General features: G+C 46.9%; 1 protein-coding gene and 1 long non-coding RNA gene across 5 annotated transcripts in view; one reads left to right on the forward strand and one right to left on the reverse strand.

The window, feature by feature from the left end:
- The window catches only part of LOC142599232 (uncharacterized), a 537129-nt gene that overhangs the window by 395304 nt on the left and 121916 nt on the right, over window positions 1–19909 (reverse strand). The gene's annotated exons all lie outside the window — the stretch shown is intronic.
- The window catches only part of LOC142599161 (tyrosine-protein kinase Fer-like), a 278954-nt gene that overhangs the window by 103418 nt on the left and 155627 nt on the right, over window positions 1–19909 (forward strand). For all 4 annotated transcript variants that reach the window (XM_075738921.1, XM_075738920.1, XM_075738922.1 and 1 more), the window contains one exon: window positions 668–857. In XM_075738921.1, coding sequence (XP_075595036.1) covers window positions 668–857 — 190 coding nt within the window. The remainder of the gene's footprint in view (window positions 1–667; window positions 858–19909) is intronic.

Below are 19909 nucleotides of genomic sequence, written 5' to 3' on the forward strand. Positions count from 1 at the left end.
GGGTGGGGTGGGGGGTGGTAATCACCAAAAAGCCATAAAAGCATGTAGAAGATGAGAAAGAACTTCTTTTAGCCCCTTATGGAGTTTAGCTTTAAAAAAAAAGAATGTTAAAGAGTGTTCTGACTGCAGTCCAGAAATACTTATCCAGTAGAGGACCTTTCAGTTCAGAGTATGGAGAGAACAGATATCTCTAACATGGAGCCAGACCAATTTATACTGGATATAAGGTGAGTTTAATAGTGAAGATTATTATTATAATGGCTATGTGGATTGCAGTGGATTTCTCATCACTGGAAATCATAATCTGAAAGTGTATTTCTTCCCAAAAGGACAGGGAACCCTAACGGCTGTAAATTCAACTGAAATGGATGAAAATAATAATTCCTTCTGTATTTACTACAACATAATTTTTCTTTTTGGAACAGCTAAGTAGGTGTCTGCTTTCATTATCTTGTAGCTTTGAGAATTTTCTAATATTTGCTTCATGTCTTTGAACAAATAATTCTGAGGACTTCTCACACTTACTTATAAAAGGTTAATAATTTCCTTTATTACATGGATGGACAAAGTGAAAAAAGAAAAACAAATTCCAGTATTGAAAATGCTTTATTCTATGTAGCTTTCATGAAGCAAAATATGTATTTTAAATTGTTATTTTTCTCTGCAGTATTGTACTCTTGCTGAGCCAAAAGCATGCACTGGAAGAACTCAAGCAAACAGTTCAGCAGTTAAGATGCTCTGAGGCAAAATTTGCAGCCCAGAAAGAACTATTGGAACAAAAGGTTCAAGAAAATGATAGGAAAGAGCCACCACCTGTAGTGAATTATGAAGAAGATGCCAGATCAGTCACTTCTATGGTAAGCTTTGCATTTATTTAACTATATCGTGCAGCCTTGCTATTGTACTTTAGTCCTGGGGTCAGAGGCCAGTCAGGGTGTAGTGGGCCTCAGATCCTCAATAACCCCAGCTCCAAAACCATAGAGGTTGACCTCAGGTTTCTTCTGATATTTTCTGCCAGAGGCTCCAGGTGAGGCCATGGTCCATGGCTTCTGTGTAAAACATGTTTCTCGCAGCTGTTCCTTACTGGACCAGATCAAGGGCTACCGCATGAGCTATTCCCTGTTTGATCTGTTGAGGGACCCAGTCGAAATAGTTCTTCTTTAGGGTCCCTAGATAGAGAGGGCTCACAAGCTAACTATAATCCAGAATGCCTATTTCCAGAAAACCATAATGCCTAGGAAATCTTGTGTTTCTTTTTTATGAACTGGTGGGGACATGGCTGTTATCTTGTTGATCACATCCACAGGGATGTGCCGATGTCCATCCTGCCATTTTATTCCCAAATACTGGATCTCCTGTGCAGGTCCTTTGACCTTGCATTGTGTACTGGTTCTGGCTGTGATGGAGTTAACTTTCCTCATAGTAGCTGGTATGGTGCTGTACTTTGCATTTGTATCTAAAACAGTGTTGATAATACACCAATGGCTACTGCTGAACTGGGCTTGCACAATGCCAATCCTTTCTCTCTCTCTTCCCCCCAAAAGTCTGAAGGTGGGAAAAAGGTTGGGAGGGGACATAGCCAAGACAGCTGACCCAAAGTGACCAAAGGGATATTCATAGAATCATAGAATGGTTTGGGTTGGAAGGGACCTCAAAGATCATCTAGTTCCAACCCCCCCTGCCATGGACAGGGACACCCTCCACTAGACCAGGTTGCCCAAAGCCTCATCCAACCTGGCCTTAAACACTTCCAGGGAGGGGGCCTCCACAACCTCTCTGGGCAACCTGTTCCAGTGCCTCACCACCCTCACAGTAAAGAATTTCTTTCTAACATCTAATCTAAATCTTTTCTCTTTCAGCTTAAACCCATTACCCCTTGTCCTGTTACTACTTGCCCTTGTAAACAGTCCCTCTCCATATCGTATAACATCATGCTCAGCAGTAAAAGCTCAGGGAAAGGAGGAAGAAGTGGGGACATTCATGGTTATGGCGTTTGTCTTCCCAAGCAACCATTATGTGTGCTGAGGCCCTGTTTTCCAGGCTTGCCAATGGGAAGTAGTAGATGAATTCCTCTTTTTGCTTTTCTAGTGCATGCAGCTTTTACATTCCCTATTAAACTGCCATTATCTAGATTCATGGGTCTTCTCACCTTCCTTCTATTTTCTCCCCATCCCGTAGGAGAGTAGAGTGGGTGAGAGGCAGGGTGGGTGTTTGGCTGCCAGATGGGGTCAAGCCACTACAGCCCTTTTTGGCACCCAGCATGGGGCTCATAGTTGTTTAATTGGCAGGCTTTTGTGCAGGTCACAAAGCTTGCTTGCTTTACTGTATAATAGAGTCTAGGGCTTGTTAGTGGCTGCTTTTAGCTCTTGCCATTTGCTGCACTGCTTATCTCTCTATTTTGCTGTGCCTGGGAAGAGTTTGATAAAAACAATGACCATGTGCTTGGCCCTGGCATTGATCCCATTCCTGTGCTGGCTGGGATATCTTGTGGAGAGAATGAGGGATTACATCTCCCTTTTCTCCTCTGGGACTGATGTGCATAATTTTGTTCCACAGGCTCCTGAGGTTCTTGCACATTCTTATGTAAGCTGTTTGATCCTAGTCTCTAAGACCGTTGGCTTTTTGTGGGTTTGTGAACCTTGTTTCATCCTGGTGTAAGAGGAAACAAGGCACCTTGCCTATGAGGTACCATTATGGAGAAATCCCCCAAACTCCCTCCAGGAACTCAACATGCTGGGGTGCCTCTCTGAAGTGCCTGTACGCTAATGCATGCAGCATGGGGAATAAGCATGAGGAGTTAGAAGTCTGTGTGAGGAAACGAGAGGAGTTAGAGACGTGTGCATGCCTGCAGGGCTACAGTCTTGTTGGGATCACGGAGATGTGATGGGATGGCTCCCATGACTGGAGTATTGCATGGATGTGTACAGGCTCTTCAGGAAGAACAGGCTGGGAAGATGAGGAGAGGGAGTTGCCCTTTATGTGAGAGAACAGCTGGAATGCATGGAGCTCTACCTGGAGATGGATGAGGAGCTGACGGAGAGCTTATAGGTTAGGATTAAAGAGAAGGCAGGTAAAGGTGACATTGTAGTGGGTGTCTGCTATAGGCCACTTGACCAGGAAGAAAAAGCAGATGAGGCCCTCTACAGACAGATGGGAACAGCCTCACATTCTCAGGCCCAGGTCCTCATGGGGGACTTCAATCACCCCGATATCTGCTGGAGCGACAACACAGCAGGGCAGATGCAATCCAGGAGGTTCCTGGAGTGCATTGATGATAACTTCCTCCTCCGAGTGATAGAGGAGCCAATGAGAAGAGGTGCCATGCTGGACCTCACACTCACCAACAAGGAGAGGCTCACTAGGGGTGTGAAGCTCAAGGGCAGCCTTGGCTGCAGTGACCATGAAATGGTGGAGTTCAAGATCCTGAGTGGAGGAAGCAGGGCAAAAAGCAAGATCGCAACCCTGGACTTTAGGAGAGCAGACTTTGACCTCTTCAAAGATATGCTTGGAAGAGTCTCATGAGATAAGGCCCTGAAGGGAAGAAGGGCCCAAGAAAGCTGATATTCAAGGTTCACCTCCTTCAAGCTCAAGAGCGGTCCAACTCAATAAGCAGGAAGTCAGGCAAAAATGCCAAGATGCCTGCATGAATGAACAAGGAGCTCCTGGCCAAACTCAAGCACAAAAAGGAAGCATGCAGAGGGTGGAAGCAAGGATGGGTAACCTGAGAGGAATACAGAGATGTTGTCCAAGCATCCAGGGATGAGATTAGGAAAGCCAAAGCCCACCTGGAATTGAATCTGGCCAGGGATGTCAAAGGCAACAAGAGGGGCTACCCTAAGTACATAGGCGACAAAAGAAAGACTAGGGAAAATGTGGGATCATTGCCGAACGAGACGGAGGTCCTGGTTACACAGAAAATGGAAAAGGCTGAGGTACTAAATACCTTCTTCATCTCAGTCTTTACTAGAAAGACCAGCCTTCAGGAATCCCAGGTCCCAGAGACAAGGGGGGGAAAGCTGGAGCAAGGAAGATGTACCATTGGTGGAAGAGGATCAGGTCAGGGAATACTTAAGCAAAATTGACATGCATAAGCCCATGATCCCTGAAGGGATGCACCCACGACTGCTGAGGGAGCTGGCAGATGTCATTGCAAGGCCACTCTTGATAATCTTTGATCAATCATGGTGATTGGGAGAACTGCCTGAGGACTGGAGGAAAGCAAATGTCACTACTATGTTCAAGAAGGGTAGGAAGGAGAACTCAGGGAACTACAGGCCGGTCAGCCTCATCTTGATCCCTGAGAAGGTGATAGAGCAGCTAATCCTTGGAATCATTTCCAGGCACATGGAGGACAAGGAAATCATGAGCAGTAGTCAGCATGGATTCACCAAGCGGAAGTAATGCTTGACCAGCTTAATAACCTTCTGCAATGAAATGACTGGCCTGGTAGAAGAGGGGAGAGCAGTGGATATTGTCTACTTGGACTTCAGGAAGGCCATTCACACTCTCTCATAAGATCCTGCATTGGGTTTGTATGGCAAGGTTTGCGGGGGGGGGGGGGGGGGCCTGCAGGAGTGGCTTCTGCAAGAAGCTGCTAGAAGCTTCCCCTAGGTCCCATAGAGCCAATGCCACAATGCCAGCCGGCTCCAAGACGGACCCACCGCTGGCCAAGGCGGAGCCAATCAGCGACAGTGGTAGCGCCTCTGTGATAACATGTTTAAGAATGGGGGAAAAACTGCTGCGACACAGCGGCCGGAAGAGAGGAGAGAGAAACAACTATGCAGACACCAAGGTCAGTGAAGAAGGAGGGGGAGGAGGTGCTTCAGGAGCCGGAGCAGAGATTCCTCTGTGGCCTGTGGTGAAGACCATGGTGAAGTAGGTTGTCCTCCTGCAGCCCATGGAGGTCCACGGTGGAGGAGATATCCACTTGCAGCCCGTGGAGGACCCTGCGCTGGAGCAAATGGATGCACCCGAAGGAGGCTGTGACCCCATGGGAAGCTCGTGGTGGAGCAGGCTCCTAGCACAACCTGTGGACCCATGGAGAGAGGAGCTCACGCTGGAGCATGTTTGCTGGCAGGGCTTGTGACCCCATGGGGGACCCATGCTGGAGCAGTCTGTTCCTGAAGGACTGCACCCTGTGGAAGGGACTCATGCTGGAGCAGTTTGTGAAGAACTGCAGCCTGTGGGAAGGACCCACATTGGAAATGTTCATGGAGGACTGTCTCCCGTGAGAGGGACCCCATGCTGGAGCAGGGGAAGTTCATGAGGAAGAAGTAGCAACAGAGACAACACGTGATGAACTGATCAGAACCCCCATTCCCTGTCCCCCTGTGCTGCTCGGGGGGAGGAGGTAGAGAATTTGGGAGTGAAGCTGAGCCCAGGAAGAAGGGAGAAGTGGGAGGAGGGTAATAAATTAAATTAATTTCCCCAAGTTGAGTCTATTTTGCCCGTGATGGGATATGGTGAGTGATGTCCCTGTCCTTATCTCAACCCTTGAGCCTTTTATTACATTTTCTCTCCCCTGTCCAGTTGAGGAGGGGGGGTGATAGAGCAGCTTGGTAGGCACCTGGCATCCATACAAGATTAACTCACCACAGATCCTTATAGATAAGCTGATGAGGTATGGGCTGGATAAGCAGACAGTGAGGTGGATTGAAAATGGGCTGAACGGCTGTGTCCAGAGGGTGGTGATCAGTAGCACAATGTCTAGTTGGAGGCCAGTAACTAGTGATGTACCCCAGGGGTAAATCCTTGGTCTAGTCCTGTTCAACATCTTCACTAATGATCTGGATGATGGGGCAGAGTGTACCCTCAGCAAGTTTACTGACGACACAAAACTAGGAGGAGTGGCTGATACACCAAAAGGTTGGGTTGCCATCCAGAGGTACCTGGAGAGGCTGGAAAAATGGGCTGACTGGAACCTCATGAAGTTCAACAAGGGGAAGGGCAAAGTCCTGCACCTGGGGAAGGAATAACCCCATGCATATATACTGAGGGCCACCCAGTTGGAAAGCAGCATGGCAGAAAAGGATCTGGTGGACAAGTTGAATGTGAGCCAGCAATGTGCCCTTGTAGCAACGAAGGCTAATGGTTTCCTGGGCTGAATTAGGCAAAGTACTGCCAGCAGGTCGAGGGGGATCCTGCCCCTCTACTCAGCACTGGTGAGGCCACACCTGGAGTCCTGTGTCCAGTTCTGGGCTCCCCAGTACATACTGGAGAGACTCCAGTGAAGGGCCACGAAGATGATTAAGGGACTGGAGCATCTCTTCTATGAGGAAAGGCTGAGAGAGCTGGGTCTATTTAGCCTGGACAAGAGAAGGCTCAGGGGGAATCTTATCAGTGTATATAAATACATGAAGGGAAGATGCAAAGAGGACGGAGCCAGGCTCTTTTCAGTGGTGTCCACTGGCAGGACAAGAGGCACTGGGCACAAATGGAACATAGGAGGTTCTGTCTCAACATTTGTTGGGAAAACAACACAAGTCGTCCATTAGGTTCCTGGAATGCATTGAGGACTGCTTCCTGCTACAGATGCTGGACATGCCGACTAGGAATGGCACATTGCTAGATTTACTGCTCACAAATCAAGAAGACTTACTTGACAACAGAACTACCAATGGTAGCCTTGGATACAGCGACCACAACATTGTGGAGTTTAAGATCCTGCCGAGTATGCTGAAGGCCGGTAGTAGGACAAAGACCCTGGATTTTAGAAGAGCCAACTTCAATATGCTCAGAGCCCAGCTGCGAGGGATTCCATGGGAAGCATCCATGGAGGGCAAAGGAGCTGGTGAGTGCTGGGAGTTATTCAAGAACAGCCTCCTGAAAGCACAAGAACAGTCCATCCCCTACAAAGGGAAAGGAAGAAGGCAGAACAAGAGGCCACCCTGGCTTAACAAAGAGCTTTTGGGTGTGCTTAAAAGCAAAAAAGAAGTGTACTGGCTATGGAAAGGTGGTCAAATAGCCAAGTCCACCTTGAGGACTACAAGAACCTTGCTAGGGTGCAGACATGCAGTCAGGAAAGCTAAGGTTCAGCTAGAACTGAAATTAGCCATAGATGTCAAGTAAAACAAGAAAGGGTTCTTCAGGTATGTGAGCAGTAAGCAGAAGCGCAGGGGAAGACAGTGGCCTGTTGCTAAACAGGGCAGGGAAGCTAGTCACTACTAATGCTGACAAGGCAGAGGTTCTCAGTACCTTCTTTACCTCTGTCTTTACCAGCATAGCTGGAGCCCAGATCACAGGATCAAGAAGCTAAGACAACACATGTGTTGACCCACCAGTAGTGGAGGAAGGGCTGGTCTGCGGCCTCTTGCAAGGGCTCAACCCACATAAATCTGTGGGAAGTGGCTGACATTGTTGTGAGGCCACTGTCTCTAATCTTTGAAAAGTTGTGGAGATCAGGGGATATCCCTGATGACTGGAAGGAGGCAAATCTCATACCCATTGTTCTGTCTGAACATCAGGAAACACTTTTTCACTGTGAGGGTGACTGAGCACTGGAAAAGGTTTCCCAGAGAGGTTGTGGAGTCTCCCTCCTTGGAGATATTCAAAAGCTGTCTGGAAATGGTCCTGGGTAACCATCTCTAGGTGGCCCTGCTTGAGCAGGGGAGTTGGAACAGATGGCCTCCAGAGGTCCCTTCCAACCTCAACCATTCTGTGATTCTTTGAATTTGTTTATGAGGTGACAAGGAAACATGCCCCAAGGTGGTTGATCCCTGGGTGGCAGGGTGCGTGGAAGGATTTGGGCAGGCACCTAGGGCATGTAATCCCATGTTGAATTGGTACACCACTTGATGTAAGGGTGCCTTTCCTACCCCACGAAACCCAGCAGCTCCTAGCACTGTACTGGGGCTTTGCCTGTGCCTATTGAGCCTCTGTTCAGTACTATCAAAGGAGTGTGATTGAGACAGGGACTGAAACCACCTCTGAGGACAACATGGTTGAGCCAGGGACTCAAAACACATCTGAGGATGCCATGGATGAGATAGGGACCCAAACTGCAACTACAGTAATTGCCTCAGGAGTCAAAAAGAAACACTGGACACAGAGATTGATGGGTCCGTGCTATCGATTAGTAAGGGAGGAGGAGGAGGAAGGGTCTGATCAGGAAGCTGGTCCTTCGACAAGGAAATGCTAGGAGGAAGCGAGAAAAATCAACCAAGAGGCAGAAACTACCTGGTCCTTGACCCTGGGCAAATTTCAAGATTTGCAGAAAGATTACAGCCATCAGCCAGGCAAGCAGATTGCTGCCTGGCTGCTCCGATGCTGGGATAGTGGGGTCAACAGTCAGGAGTTAGAAGGTAAGGAAGCCCAGAAGCTGGGATCCCTCACTAGGAACTGGGAAATTGACAAAGAAAGTGGAAAAGAGATGAGAATCTGCAGCCTCTGGAGGTAGCTCCTGTCAAGTGTGAAGGCCATATATCCCTTCAAGGATGATCTTGTAAATTACCGAGGGAAGTGGAATACAGCGGAGGAATGTATCCAATATCTGATAGAAGTAGCTGTGCTGAAAGTCATCTACAGTGACCTGGATGACAACCAGGTCTCCAAAGATCTGGATGATGTCCAGTTTACAGGGGCTAGAGGTTAACAGTGGAATGCCATGGCCTGAACCAAATCATGACACTGCTGAGTGCGGCCATACTGGAAATGCTAGAATTCCACATGAACTGTAGTCAAAGGCAGCCAAGTGGTACACCACAGTTGATATTGCCAATGCTTTTTTCTCAATTCCTTTGGCAGCAGAGTGCAGGCCATAGTTTGCTTTCATGTAGAAAGGTGTCCAATACACATAGAATCGATTGCCTCAGGGGTGGAAACACAACACAATGGAATTCGTGCATATTTTGGTAACTTATTTTTTCCTGTCATGAAAGAGGTAGACATTTAGTCACAGTTAAATCCCATGGCTCACTTATGAAAAGATGTGTAAAATGAATTGATCATTCCAAGCCTGATGGGCATGGAAGTAAAATTAGTCACTGTGTCATCCCCGTTATTAATGATTATTTTTTTTAGGTAGTGTCGTGCTTTAACCCCAGCCAGTAACTAAGCACCATGCAGCCACTCGCTCACCCCTCCCCCACCAAGGGGATGGGGAGGAGAATGGAATAAAAAATCGAGGGTTGAGATAAAGACAGTTTAATAGGATAATAAAGGAAGAGAATGATAATAATAATAGTAATAACAATCATAACAATAACAACAATAACAATAATAATAACGCAAGTGATGTACAAATGCAATTGCTCACCACATGTGGAAAAACAAACCCGATGCCCAGTCTGTTTCCGAGCAGCGAATCTGCCTCCCGGCTAGCTTCCCCAGTTAGATACGGAACATGACGTTATATGGAAGGGAATATCCCTTTGGCCAGTCTGGGTCAGCTGGTCCCGGCTATGCTCTCCCAGCTTCTTGTGCACCTGGCAGGGCGTGAGAAGCTGAAAAGTCCTTGACTTAGTGTAGACACTACAACTGCCTAGCAACAACTAAAACCATCAGTGTGTTATCAACATTATTCTCATACTAAATCCAAAACACAGCACTATACCAGCTACTAGACAGAAAATTAACTCTATCCCAGCCAAAACCAGGACAGTAGTCAATTTAATTCATCAATACTTAAAAAATAAATATCAACTTGCCAGTTGACTTAAGACAGAGTGTTTTACTGTAAGAAAAGTAACTGACATGCAGTATAACTTGAGTCTGATGAAAAGAATAAAAATTGTATTGATTGGTGTTAATTTCAAGTGGCTAATAAATTCCCTTTTAGACTTTTTTCTATTCCTATACGAAATGTTCTTTTTCATACTCTCTTTTCATGACATACAAATTATGGAATATTGCAGAATTTTGCTGCTAAACAAGTAAATTTATTTTACTAAGACAATGTTTGACCTATAACCTGTAACCGAAATTATATTTGGGAGTCATATTCAAACAATGCTTTATTCTGTATACAGATTTAATAGATTTTGTTGCTCATTCAGAATTCTTGGAATAAACTGAAACTTTTATTACATTATCAGATATTCAGTTTCTTCAGTCAAGGCTGTATGTTCAAAACTTTGAAGCAATCTTTTTTATAACACTACAAAACAGATTTATTCTGTTTCCATTTTCAGTTTCTTACAGTTTAATTAACCCATAGCTAATTATAATGAGATTTTAAATGTGTTGGCCCCTCTGCTTCAGGTTTAATTATTTTGCAAACATTCATTAAAATACCTCATATGTGTCTGAGGGTGACGTTATGAGAAATAAACTAAGTTTTGCAGTGTTAAAAATACATTTCTGTATTTTTGAAAGATCCTTTGATACTAAATTTTGAGAGCCGACAATGAATCCAGATATTACGAAATAAACAGTGCTTGGACGAAGTCAAGTTATGAACACTTTGGACTCTCCAGTTACTTGTGCGAAATTATGGATGGTGTGGTGGGTTGACCCTGGCTGGAGGCCAGGTGTCCACCAAAGCCGCTCCATCGCTCCCCCTCCTCAACTAGACAGGGGAGAGAAAATATAACGAAAGGCTCGAGGGTCGAGATAAGGACAGGGAGAGATCGTTCACCAATTACCATCACGGGCAAAACAGATTCAACTTAGAGAGAAAATTCATCTAATTTATTACCAAGCGAAACAGAGTAATGAGAAATAAAATCAAATCTTAAAACACCTCCCCCCACCCCTCCCTTCTTCCCAGGCTGAACTTCACTCCTGATTTCTCTCCCTCCTTCCCCCTCCCCCCCGAGCGGCACAGGGGGACGGGGAATGGGGGTTGCGGTCAGTTCATCACACGTTATGTCTGCTCCTCCTTCCTCTTCAGGAGGAGGAGTCCTCACACTCTTCCCCTGCTCCAGCGTGGGGTCCCTCTCATGGGAGACAGTCCTCCACAAACTTCTCCAACTTGAGTCCTTCCCACGGGCTACAGTCCTTCACGAACTGCTCCAGCGTGGGTCTCTCCCACGGGGTGCAGACCTTCAGGAGCAGACTGCTCCAGCGTGGGTCCCCCACGGGGTCACAAGTCCTGCCAGCAAACCTGCTCTGGCGTGGGCTCCTTTCTCCACGGGTCCACAGGTCCTGCCAGGAGCTTGCTCCAGCATGGACTTCTCATGGTGTCACAGTCTCCTTCAGGTGCATCCACCTGCTCTAGTGTGGGGTCCTCCATGGGCCGCAGGGGAATCTCTGCTCCCCCATCATCCTCCATGGGCTGTATGGGGACAGCCTGCTTCACCATGGTCTTCAACACAGGCTGCAGGGGGATCTCTGCTCCGGCGCCTGGAGCACCTCCTCCCCCTCCTTATTCACTGATCCTGGTGTCTGTGGAGTTTCTCACATCTTCTCACTCCTTTCTGGCTGCAAAAATTGCCACTCCTTTTCCCCCCCCTTCTTAAATATGTTATCACAGAGACGCTACCACTGATTGGCTTGGCCTTGGCCAGCGGTGGGTCCGTCTTGGAGCCGGCTGGCATTGGCTCTATCAGACACAGGGGAAGCTTCTAGCAGCTTCTTTCAGAAGCCACCTCTGTAGCCCCCCCCGCTACCAAAACCTTGCCACGCAAACCTAAAACACTGATCTACAAGAAGGGCCCAAAAGAGGACCCAGGAAACTACAGGCCCATTAGTCTTACTTCAGTCCCTGGTAAAGTACAAGTCCTCCTAGAAACTGTCAGAAGCCAAATGAAGCAGGTGATTGAGAAAAGCCAGCCTGGATTTACCAAAGGCAAATCATGCTTGACTAACCTGATCGCCTTCTACAACAAAATATCTTCTGTTGACATGGGGAGAGCAGTGGATGTTTTTTACCTGGACTTCAGCAAAACTTTCAACACTGTTTCCCACAGCCCTCTACTGGACAAACTGGTAGGATACAGATTGGATGGGTGGTCTGTGAGGTGTGTATGAAATTGGCTAACCGGCCACACTCAGAGGGTGATGGTCAATGGTTTTTACTCAGGCTGGCAGCCTGTCACAAGTGGGGTCCCCCAGGGACTGATGCTGGGACCCATGCTGTTCAACATCTTCATAAATCATCTGGATGATGGGATTGAAAGCACTCTCGCCAAATTTGCTGATGACACTAAACTGGGTGGTGAGGTGGACACTCCAGAAGGGTGAGCCATCTTACAGAGAGACCTGGACGGGCTGGAAGAGTGGGCTAGGAAGAACAATATGAATTTTCACAAAAAGACAAGTACAAATTCCTGCACCTGGGTCAGGATAACCAAAGAGCCCAGTACAGGCTAGGATCTGTGTGGCTGGGGAGCAGCCTTGCTGAAAGGGACCCAGGGATCCTGGTGGACAATAAGCTGAACATGGGTCAGCAGTGTGCTGCTGCAGCAACAAAGGCAAATTGGATATTGGGACACATCCGCAAGGGCGTTACTAGCAGAGATAGAGAGATCATCCCACTCTGCTCAGCGCTTGTCAGGCCGCACCTGGAGTACTGTGTCCAGTTCTGGTCTCCACAATTCAAGAAAGATGCAGACAGGAGAGGGTCCAAAGGAGGGCCATGAAGATGATCAAAGGGCTGGAGAACCTGCCCTATGAGGAAAGACTGAAGGAGTTAGGTCTTTTCTCCCTGGAGAAGAAAAGGCTCAGAGGGAATCTCGTCACGATATTCCAGTATTTAAAGGGTGTCTACAAAGAGGATGGAGACTCTCTCTTCATAAAGAGTCACATGGAGAAGACAAGGGGCAATGGATACCAGTTGCATGGGGAGAGGTTTCTTCGTGATATAAGAAAGACAATTTTTATTTACAGCAAGAACAATCAATCACTGGAACAACCTCCCCAGGGACATGGTAGAGTCCCCATCACTGGAGGTTTTCAAGACGTGATTGGACAGGGTGCTAGATAATCTCATCTAGGCTCCCTTTCCCATGAAAAGTTGGACAAGACAATCTTTCAAGGTCCCTTCCAAACTGGGCTGTCCTGATTCTATGACTGTAACCCCCCATCCTCCCCCTGTTCTATTGGGGTGTGGGGTAGATGAGTTGGGAGTGAAGTTAAGCCTGGGAAAAGGGGGGGGTGGGGGAAGGTGGAGTTTTAACTTTTTTTTTTTCTTGTTTCTCACTACCCAAATCTATTTTAATTGGTAATAAATTAAATTTCCCCAAGTTCGTAGAATCATAGAATCGTTTGGATTGGAAGGGATCTTAAAGATCACCTAGTTTGAACCCCCCTGCCATGGGCAGGGACACCCTCCACTAGACCAGGTTGCCCAAAGCCCCATCCAACCTGGCCTTGAACACTTCCAGGGAGGGGGCATCCAAAACCTCTCTGGGCAACCTGTTCCAGTGCCTCACCACCCTCACAGTAAAGAATTTCTTTCTAATATCTAACCTAAATCGACCCTCCTTCAGTTTAAACCCATTACCCCTTTTCCTATCACTACACTGCCTGATAAGCAGTCCCTCACCATCTTTCAAGTTGAGTCTGTTGTGCCTATGATGGTAACTGGTAAGTAATCTCCCTGTCTTTTTCTTGACCCATGACCTTTTTGATCCTATTTCCCCCCCCGTCCTGTTCAGGAGGGGGAGTGAGTTAGCAGCTGGGTGGGCATCTGGCTGCTGGCTGAGGTTAGCCCACTACAATCCATTTTCATGCCCAATGTGAGACACCAAAAAGTGTTGTGGTCAGTTGACCCAAGCTGGCAGCTAAACACCCTAAGATCATCTAAATAGGTAATACAGAATAATCAGTTATAAGGTAAGTTCTACAAGGTGTTATGACTTTGATTTTCTATTTGATGATGGAAGACTAGAGAAATCAAACTATGAGGAAAGGCTTAATAGAAGAAATTGACAAATTGGAGGGTTGCCCCCAAAAGTGGTATGCAACAAAGCTTTCTCAAGAATTCACTGTAAATTGTATAAACTTTTCTTCAGTATTGGGAGTTGGTTACCTTGAATATACCTAGCTACTTTGGCTTGGTATATTCCTCTAAGGTTAGTCTTTTTTTTTTCCTTGTCATACCTAGGTTCGTAATTGTTTGCTTTAATTTAAGAAGTTTTTAGTCCTTACCAAAATTGACTAAGGAGAAAGGAAACGCTGGGATCCCACCAGTACTCTATGAATCTGTAGAAGTAATTTTAAGCCCAGCTTTAGGATTCTCTAATAAAATATTTTATTGCTTTAAAAAATTACTGTTAAAGGATCATAAGAAGACCTATTTGAAAGCCTTACTCATCTCATTCATGTGTGTAAAGGTTTTTTTTTCAGTAGAATAATGCAAACAAATAGCATAAAGGAACATTCTTTTCTAGACACAATGAAATAATCCTCTGTGAAAATGTGTATCTCCAGAATTGAAATAAATAAGGAAGTGACTATGTGGGAAGTTTGTTATTGATAACAAATGTAAAGACACCAAAAAATTCAGGAGTTACCTTGGTTATTAGAAATGCTGAAAAACATGTAGCTGAAAAGATAGATGTGGTTGTGGGAAATTATTTGAAAAACTGCTTTCTTAAACACTAGTAAATGTCTAATGCATTACTGTATGTTTTGACTTAGTTTTATACTTCAGTGCTGATGTTTAGAAAAATAAAAGATCCTAAAATAAACTGAAGGGGTTGGGTTTTTTTTTTTTCTGAAATATTATACTATCAAAACTGACATCTTTTCTCAAAGGAGTATTGTTGCTTCATTGAAAAAAAAAAAAAAGCCCTGATACTCCCCTAACATTTCCATTTTAAATTTTTCTGAAATAAAATGCTGTGATGCCAGCATTTTAGAACCCTCTAAAAATGCCCAAAGGAGAATAATTTGTTTAGTGCTTGTATGTCATGGTCTGAAGGAAAAGAGAGAGAAAAGGTTTTGTGCATGACAGCTACCAATCCTCTTCCATGCAGTTTGCAACAGAACAGGTTAAGCTGAGGAGTTAGAGTTTTGGCTATCATGTTTAAACAGTTCATTGAAACTGTTTAAATATAAATCACAAGATTTAAAAATATTAATCTAATGTGAAAAATACTGTGTATGTAATTTGAGAAGTATGAAGAAGTCTGCACAGTCAAACAAAGGTATGATTCAACTACCACCCAAACATCAAATCAGGGCAAGTTTCAGACACTGTAGGGAATGGTTACTGGAAACAAGTAGTTCTAAAGAACAAGCAAGAGATAAGAAAAAGAGACTACTCTGAACTCCAAAAAAGCTAGTCTTTTTGTGTGTTTTAAGAATGTTGTAAGAACAATACTCCTGTACGAATCCTGTATACTTTCCTTTCCTCCTGTGTTATCATTTGAAAGTCTTGACTGAGACACAATAACTCACATAATACAATGGAGCTTTTAGAAAGTGTGCAAATGCAAAAGGGAAGTCTGTGCAGGCCCAGCGGGCACTAATAGGCCTTACTGGCTCTCATCAGCCTCCCTCACCCTTGCCCACAGGCCCAGGGGTCCTATTTCAGCTCAGCACAGGACTGTCAGTCCCTGCCCTAGCCATACCATAGGAGTGCCAGTCTCCAGCTCCGCCACAGCCCTGCCCTACCTGGCCATGAGCCCCCTAAGCTGGGCCTGACTCACAGGTTGATGTCTCAACCTGGCCTCTACCCAGCCCTATCCCTGCCTGGCCACCCCAGGGCTGGGTCTGATGCTGGGTACCCTCACCAGGCCTGATCCTGACCCCCACCTGCAGGCTGATATCCTGGCTTGGCCTCTGTGAATTCCTGTGGAAGTGCCCAATTCCCTGGTGCTGTGCTTTTACCCCAGCCGGCAGCTGAGCACCACGCAGCCGCTCGCTCACTCCCCCCCATCAGGATGGGGGAGAGAATTGGAAAAGTTAAAGTGAGAAAACTCGCGGGTTGAGATAAAGACAGTTTAATAGGGAAAGCAAAAAACCGCGCGCACAAGCAAAGCAAAGCAAGGAATTCATTCACCACTTCCCATGGGCAGGCAGGTGTTCAGCCATCTCCAGGAAAGCAGGGCTCTGTCACGCATAACGGTTACTTGGGAAGACAAACGCCATCACTCCGAACGCCGCCGCCCCCCTCCTCTCTCTTCCCCCAAGCTCCTTATAAACTGAGCATGACGTCATATGGTATGGAATACCCCTTTGGTCAGTTTGGGTCACCTGTCCTGTCTGTGTCCCCTCCCAACTTCTTGTCCACCCCCAGCCATCCCGCTGGCAGGGCAGTGCAAGAAGCAGAAAAGGCCTTGGCCCCGTGTAAACACTGCTCAACAATAGGTCCATAGAACAAAAACATCTCTATATTATCAACGCTGTCTCCAGCACAAATCCAAAACATAGCCCCACACTAGCTACTATGAAGAAAATCAACCCTCTCAGCTGAAACCAGGACACCTGGGCTGGGGACTGCGCCCCCCCAGCCTGCCCTGTTGCCTTGTTTGGGTTTGGTGGGTCAGGCTGGCAAGGCCCCTCCCCTGGGAGCCCAGGAATCCACCACAACCCCTGGCTCCCCTCAGCATGTAGCCACTGGACAATGCTATCAATGCCCTGACAGTCTGAAGTGGTATGAGGGACTACTGATTAGATGGCTTGGGTCAGCAACTGCACAAAGGTAGTTGTTCTTATTGGTTATCAATCAAAACCCATATGTCGAGATCCTACTTTAGAGTTCAGGTAAAGCTCTTTCATGGGGGCACTTGCATACTACCGTTGCTATGTATTACTCACATATAGTTTGGTATGTGTACCACACAGATATGCACATGTAAACCAGTTTGGGAGCATCTACTCTAGGGTGAACTTTGTCTAATCATGTAATAATGCAAATGCCTCTAACGTAGCCAGTCAATTTTTTTTCTTGCTTCATCTTATAGCCTATCTTACTGTTAAAATTTTATTAGGTTGTTACCAAATTTCTTTCTTTGAAGCAAAAAGGTATAAAATCCTTCAGCCTTCTCTGTTGTGCGTTATTTTTTTTAATTCCATTAAGAAATGAATCTGGTGTCCTTCAACTCTTATTTCTAATATATTTATAGAGCTTTGTCTTTCTGCCTGTGTCCTTTAGTAGTTGAAAATATTTTGTACCCTATAGTGGGTTGACCTTGGCTCACAGCCAAGCACCCACACAACTGCTTGTTCGCTCACACCCCTCGCCCCAGTGGGATTGAGGGAGAGAAAATAAGAATGAGAGAACAAGAAGACTTGTAGGTTGAAATAAAGACAGGGAGATGACTTACCAATTACTGTCACGGGCAAAACAGACTTGACTTTAGGGAATTTAACTTAATTTGTTGCTAATTAATATAAATATTTGAGTACTGATTTGGGTATTGGGAAACACACACACATAAAGAAAACACCTTTCCTCCCCCATTCTCAGGCTCAACTTCACTCCTCCACTCCAGACTCCTCCTCGTTATCGCTACTGGCTACACTCAGTCCCTTCAGTGGAAGGGATTGTGGGGGGGTGTGTGTGTGCAGTCAGGATATAGTGGTTTCTCTCTGTCACTCCTTCCTTCTCACTCTTGCTCTACTCTGGCACGGGTCCTCCATGGGCTGCAGTCCCTTCAGGAATATCTGCTCTACCATGGAGTACATCATACTCCTCTGACCTTGGTGTTCGCTCTGTTGTTTCTCACTCTTTTGTTCTGTGTGTCCCCTACTCTGACATTTTCTGCCCTTACTTAAATATGTTTTCACAGAGATGCCGTCAAATTCACTTTGGCCAGTGGTGGAACTATTGCAGAGCTGGCTGGAACCAGGTGTGTCTGACACAGGGCAGTCCCTGACTTCTTCCCACAGTGGCCACCCCTGCAGCCCCCCTGCTACCAAAACCTTGCCACATACACCCAATACAGTACTCTAACATCTCGGATTTTAATCCTGATTTCACAGAATCATAGAATCACAGAATGGTTAGGGTTGGAAGGGACCACAAAGATCATATAGTTCCAACCCCCCTGCCATGGGCAGGGACACCCTCCACTAGACCACGTTGCCCAAAGCCTCATCCAACCTGGCCTTAAACACTTCCAGGGAGGGGGCCTCCACAACCTCTCTGGGCAACCTGTTCCAGTGCCTCACCACCCTCACAGTAAAGAATTTCTTTCTAACACCTAATCTAAATCGACCCTCCTTCAGCTTAAACCCATTACCCCTTGTCCTGTCACTACACTCCCTGATAAACAGTCCCTCACCATCTTTCCTGGAGGCCCCATTCAGGTACTGGAAGGCTGCAATAACGTCTCCCCGGAGCCTTCTTTTCTCCAGGCCGAACAATCCCAACTCTCTCAGCCTGTCCTCATAGGAGAGGTGCTCCAGCCCTCTGATCAGCTTCGTGGCCCTCCTCTGGACTCCCTCCAACAGCTCCATGTCTCTCCTGTACTGGGGCCCCCAGAGCTGGATGCAGTACTCCAGGTGGGGTCTCACCAGAGCGGAGTAGAGGGGCAGGATCACCTCCCTCGACCTGCTGGTCACGCCTCTTTTGAGGCAGCCCAGGACACGGTTGGCTTTCTGGGCTGCAAGCGCACACTGCCGGCTCATGTTGAGCTTCTCATCAATCAACACCCCCAAGTCCTTCTCCTTGGGGCTGCTCTCAATCCATTCTCCATCCAGCCTATAGTTGTGCTTGGGATTGCCCCGACCCACGTGCAGGACCTTGTACTTGGCCTTGTTGAACTTCATGCAGTTCACACGGGCCCACCTCCTCAGCCTGTCCAGGTCCCTCTGGATGGGATCCCTTCCCTCCAGCGTGTCGACCACACCACACAGCTTGGTGTCATCGGCAAACTTGCTGAGGGTGCACTCGATCCCACTGTCCATGTCGCTGACAAAGATGTTGAACAGTGCCAGTCCCAGTACCGACCCCTGAGGAACGCCACTCGTCACCGTTCTCCACTTGGACATTGAGCCATTGGCCGCAACTCTTTGAGTGCAACCATCCAGCCAATTCCTTATCCACCGAGTGGTCCATCCATTGAATCCATGTCTCTCCAGTTTAGAGACAAGGATGTCGTGCGGGACAGTGTCAAATGCCTTGCACAAGGCCAGGTAGATGACGTCAGCTGCCCTTCCCTTATCCACCAACGCTGTCACCCCATCATAGAAGGCCACCAAATTTGTCAGGCATAATTTGCCCTTAGTGAAGCCATGATGGCTGTCACCAATCACCTCCTTATTTTCCATGTGCCTGAGCATAGTCTCCAGGAGGGTCTGCTCCATGATCTTGCCAGGCACGGAGGTGAGACTGACTGGCCTGTAGTTCCCTGGGTCTTCCTTTTTTCCCTTCTTAAAAATGGGGATTATGTTTCCCCTTTTCCAGTCGGTGGGAACTTGACCGGACTGCCAGGACTTCTCAAATATGATGGAGAGTGGCCTGGCTGCTTCATCCGCCAGTTCCCTCAAGACCGGTGGATGCAACTCATCAGGCCCCATGGACTCGTGCACCTTCAGGTTCCTTAGATATTCTCGAACCTGATCTTCTCCTACAGTGGGTGGTTCTTCATTCTCCCAGTCCATGCCTTCTGTGACCTGGGCAGTGTGGCTCAAGCACTTGCTGGTGAAGACTGAGGCAAAGAAGTCGTTGAGTACCTGAGCCTTCTCTATATCCTGGGTAACCAGGTTGCCCGTTTCATTCCGGAGGGGACCCACATTTTCCCTCGTCCTCCTTTTCTCACTAACATACCTATAGAAGCTTTTCTTGTTGTTCTTGACATCCCTGGCCAGACTAATCTCTATCAGGGCTTTGGCTTTCCTAACCTCATCCCTGGCTGCTCGGACAGTTTCTCTGTATTCTTCCCAGGCTACCTGCCCTTGCTTCCACCCTCTGTAGGCTTCCTTTTTTTTGTTTGACTTTGCCCAGGAGCTCCTTGTTCATCCACGGGGGCCTCTTGGTGTTTTTGTTTGACTTCCTCTTTGTTGGGATGCATTGCTCCTGAGCTTGGAGGAGGTGTCCCTTGAATATCAGCCAGCTGTCTTGGACCCCTCTTCCTTC

Source organism: Balearica regulorum, chromosome W, assembly GCF_011004875.1.
Source record: "Balearica regulorum gibbericeps isolate bBalReg1 chromosome W, bBalReg1.pri, whole genome shotgun sequence".
In the NCBI taxonomy this organism is placed as follows: domain Eukaryota; kingdom Metazoa; phylum Chordata; class Aves; order Gruiformes; family Gruidae; genus Balearica; species Balearica regulorum.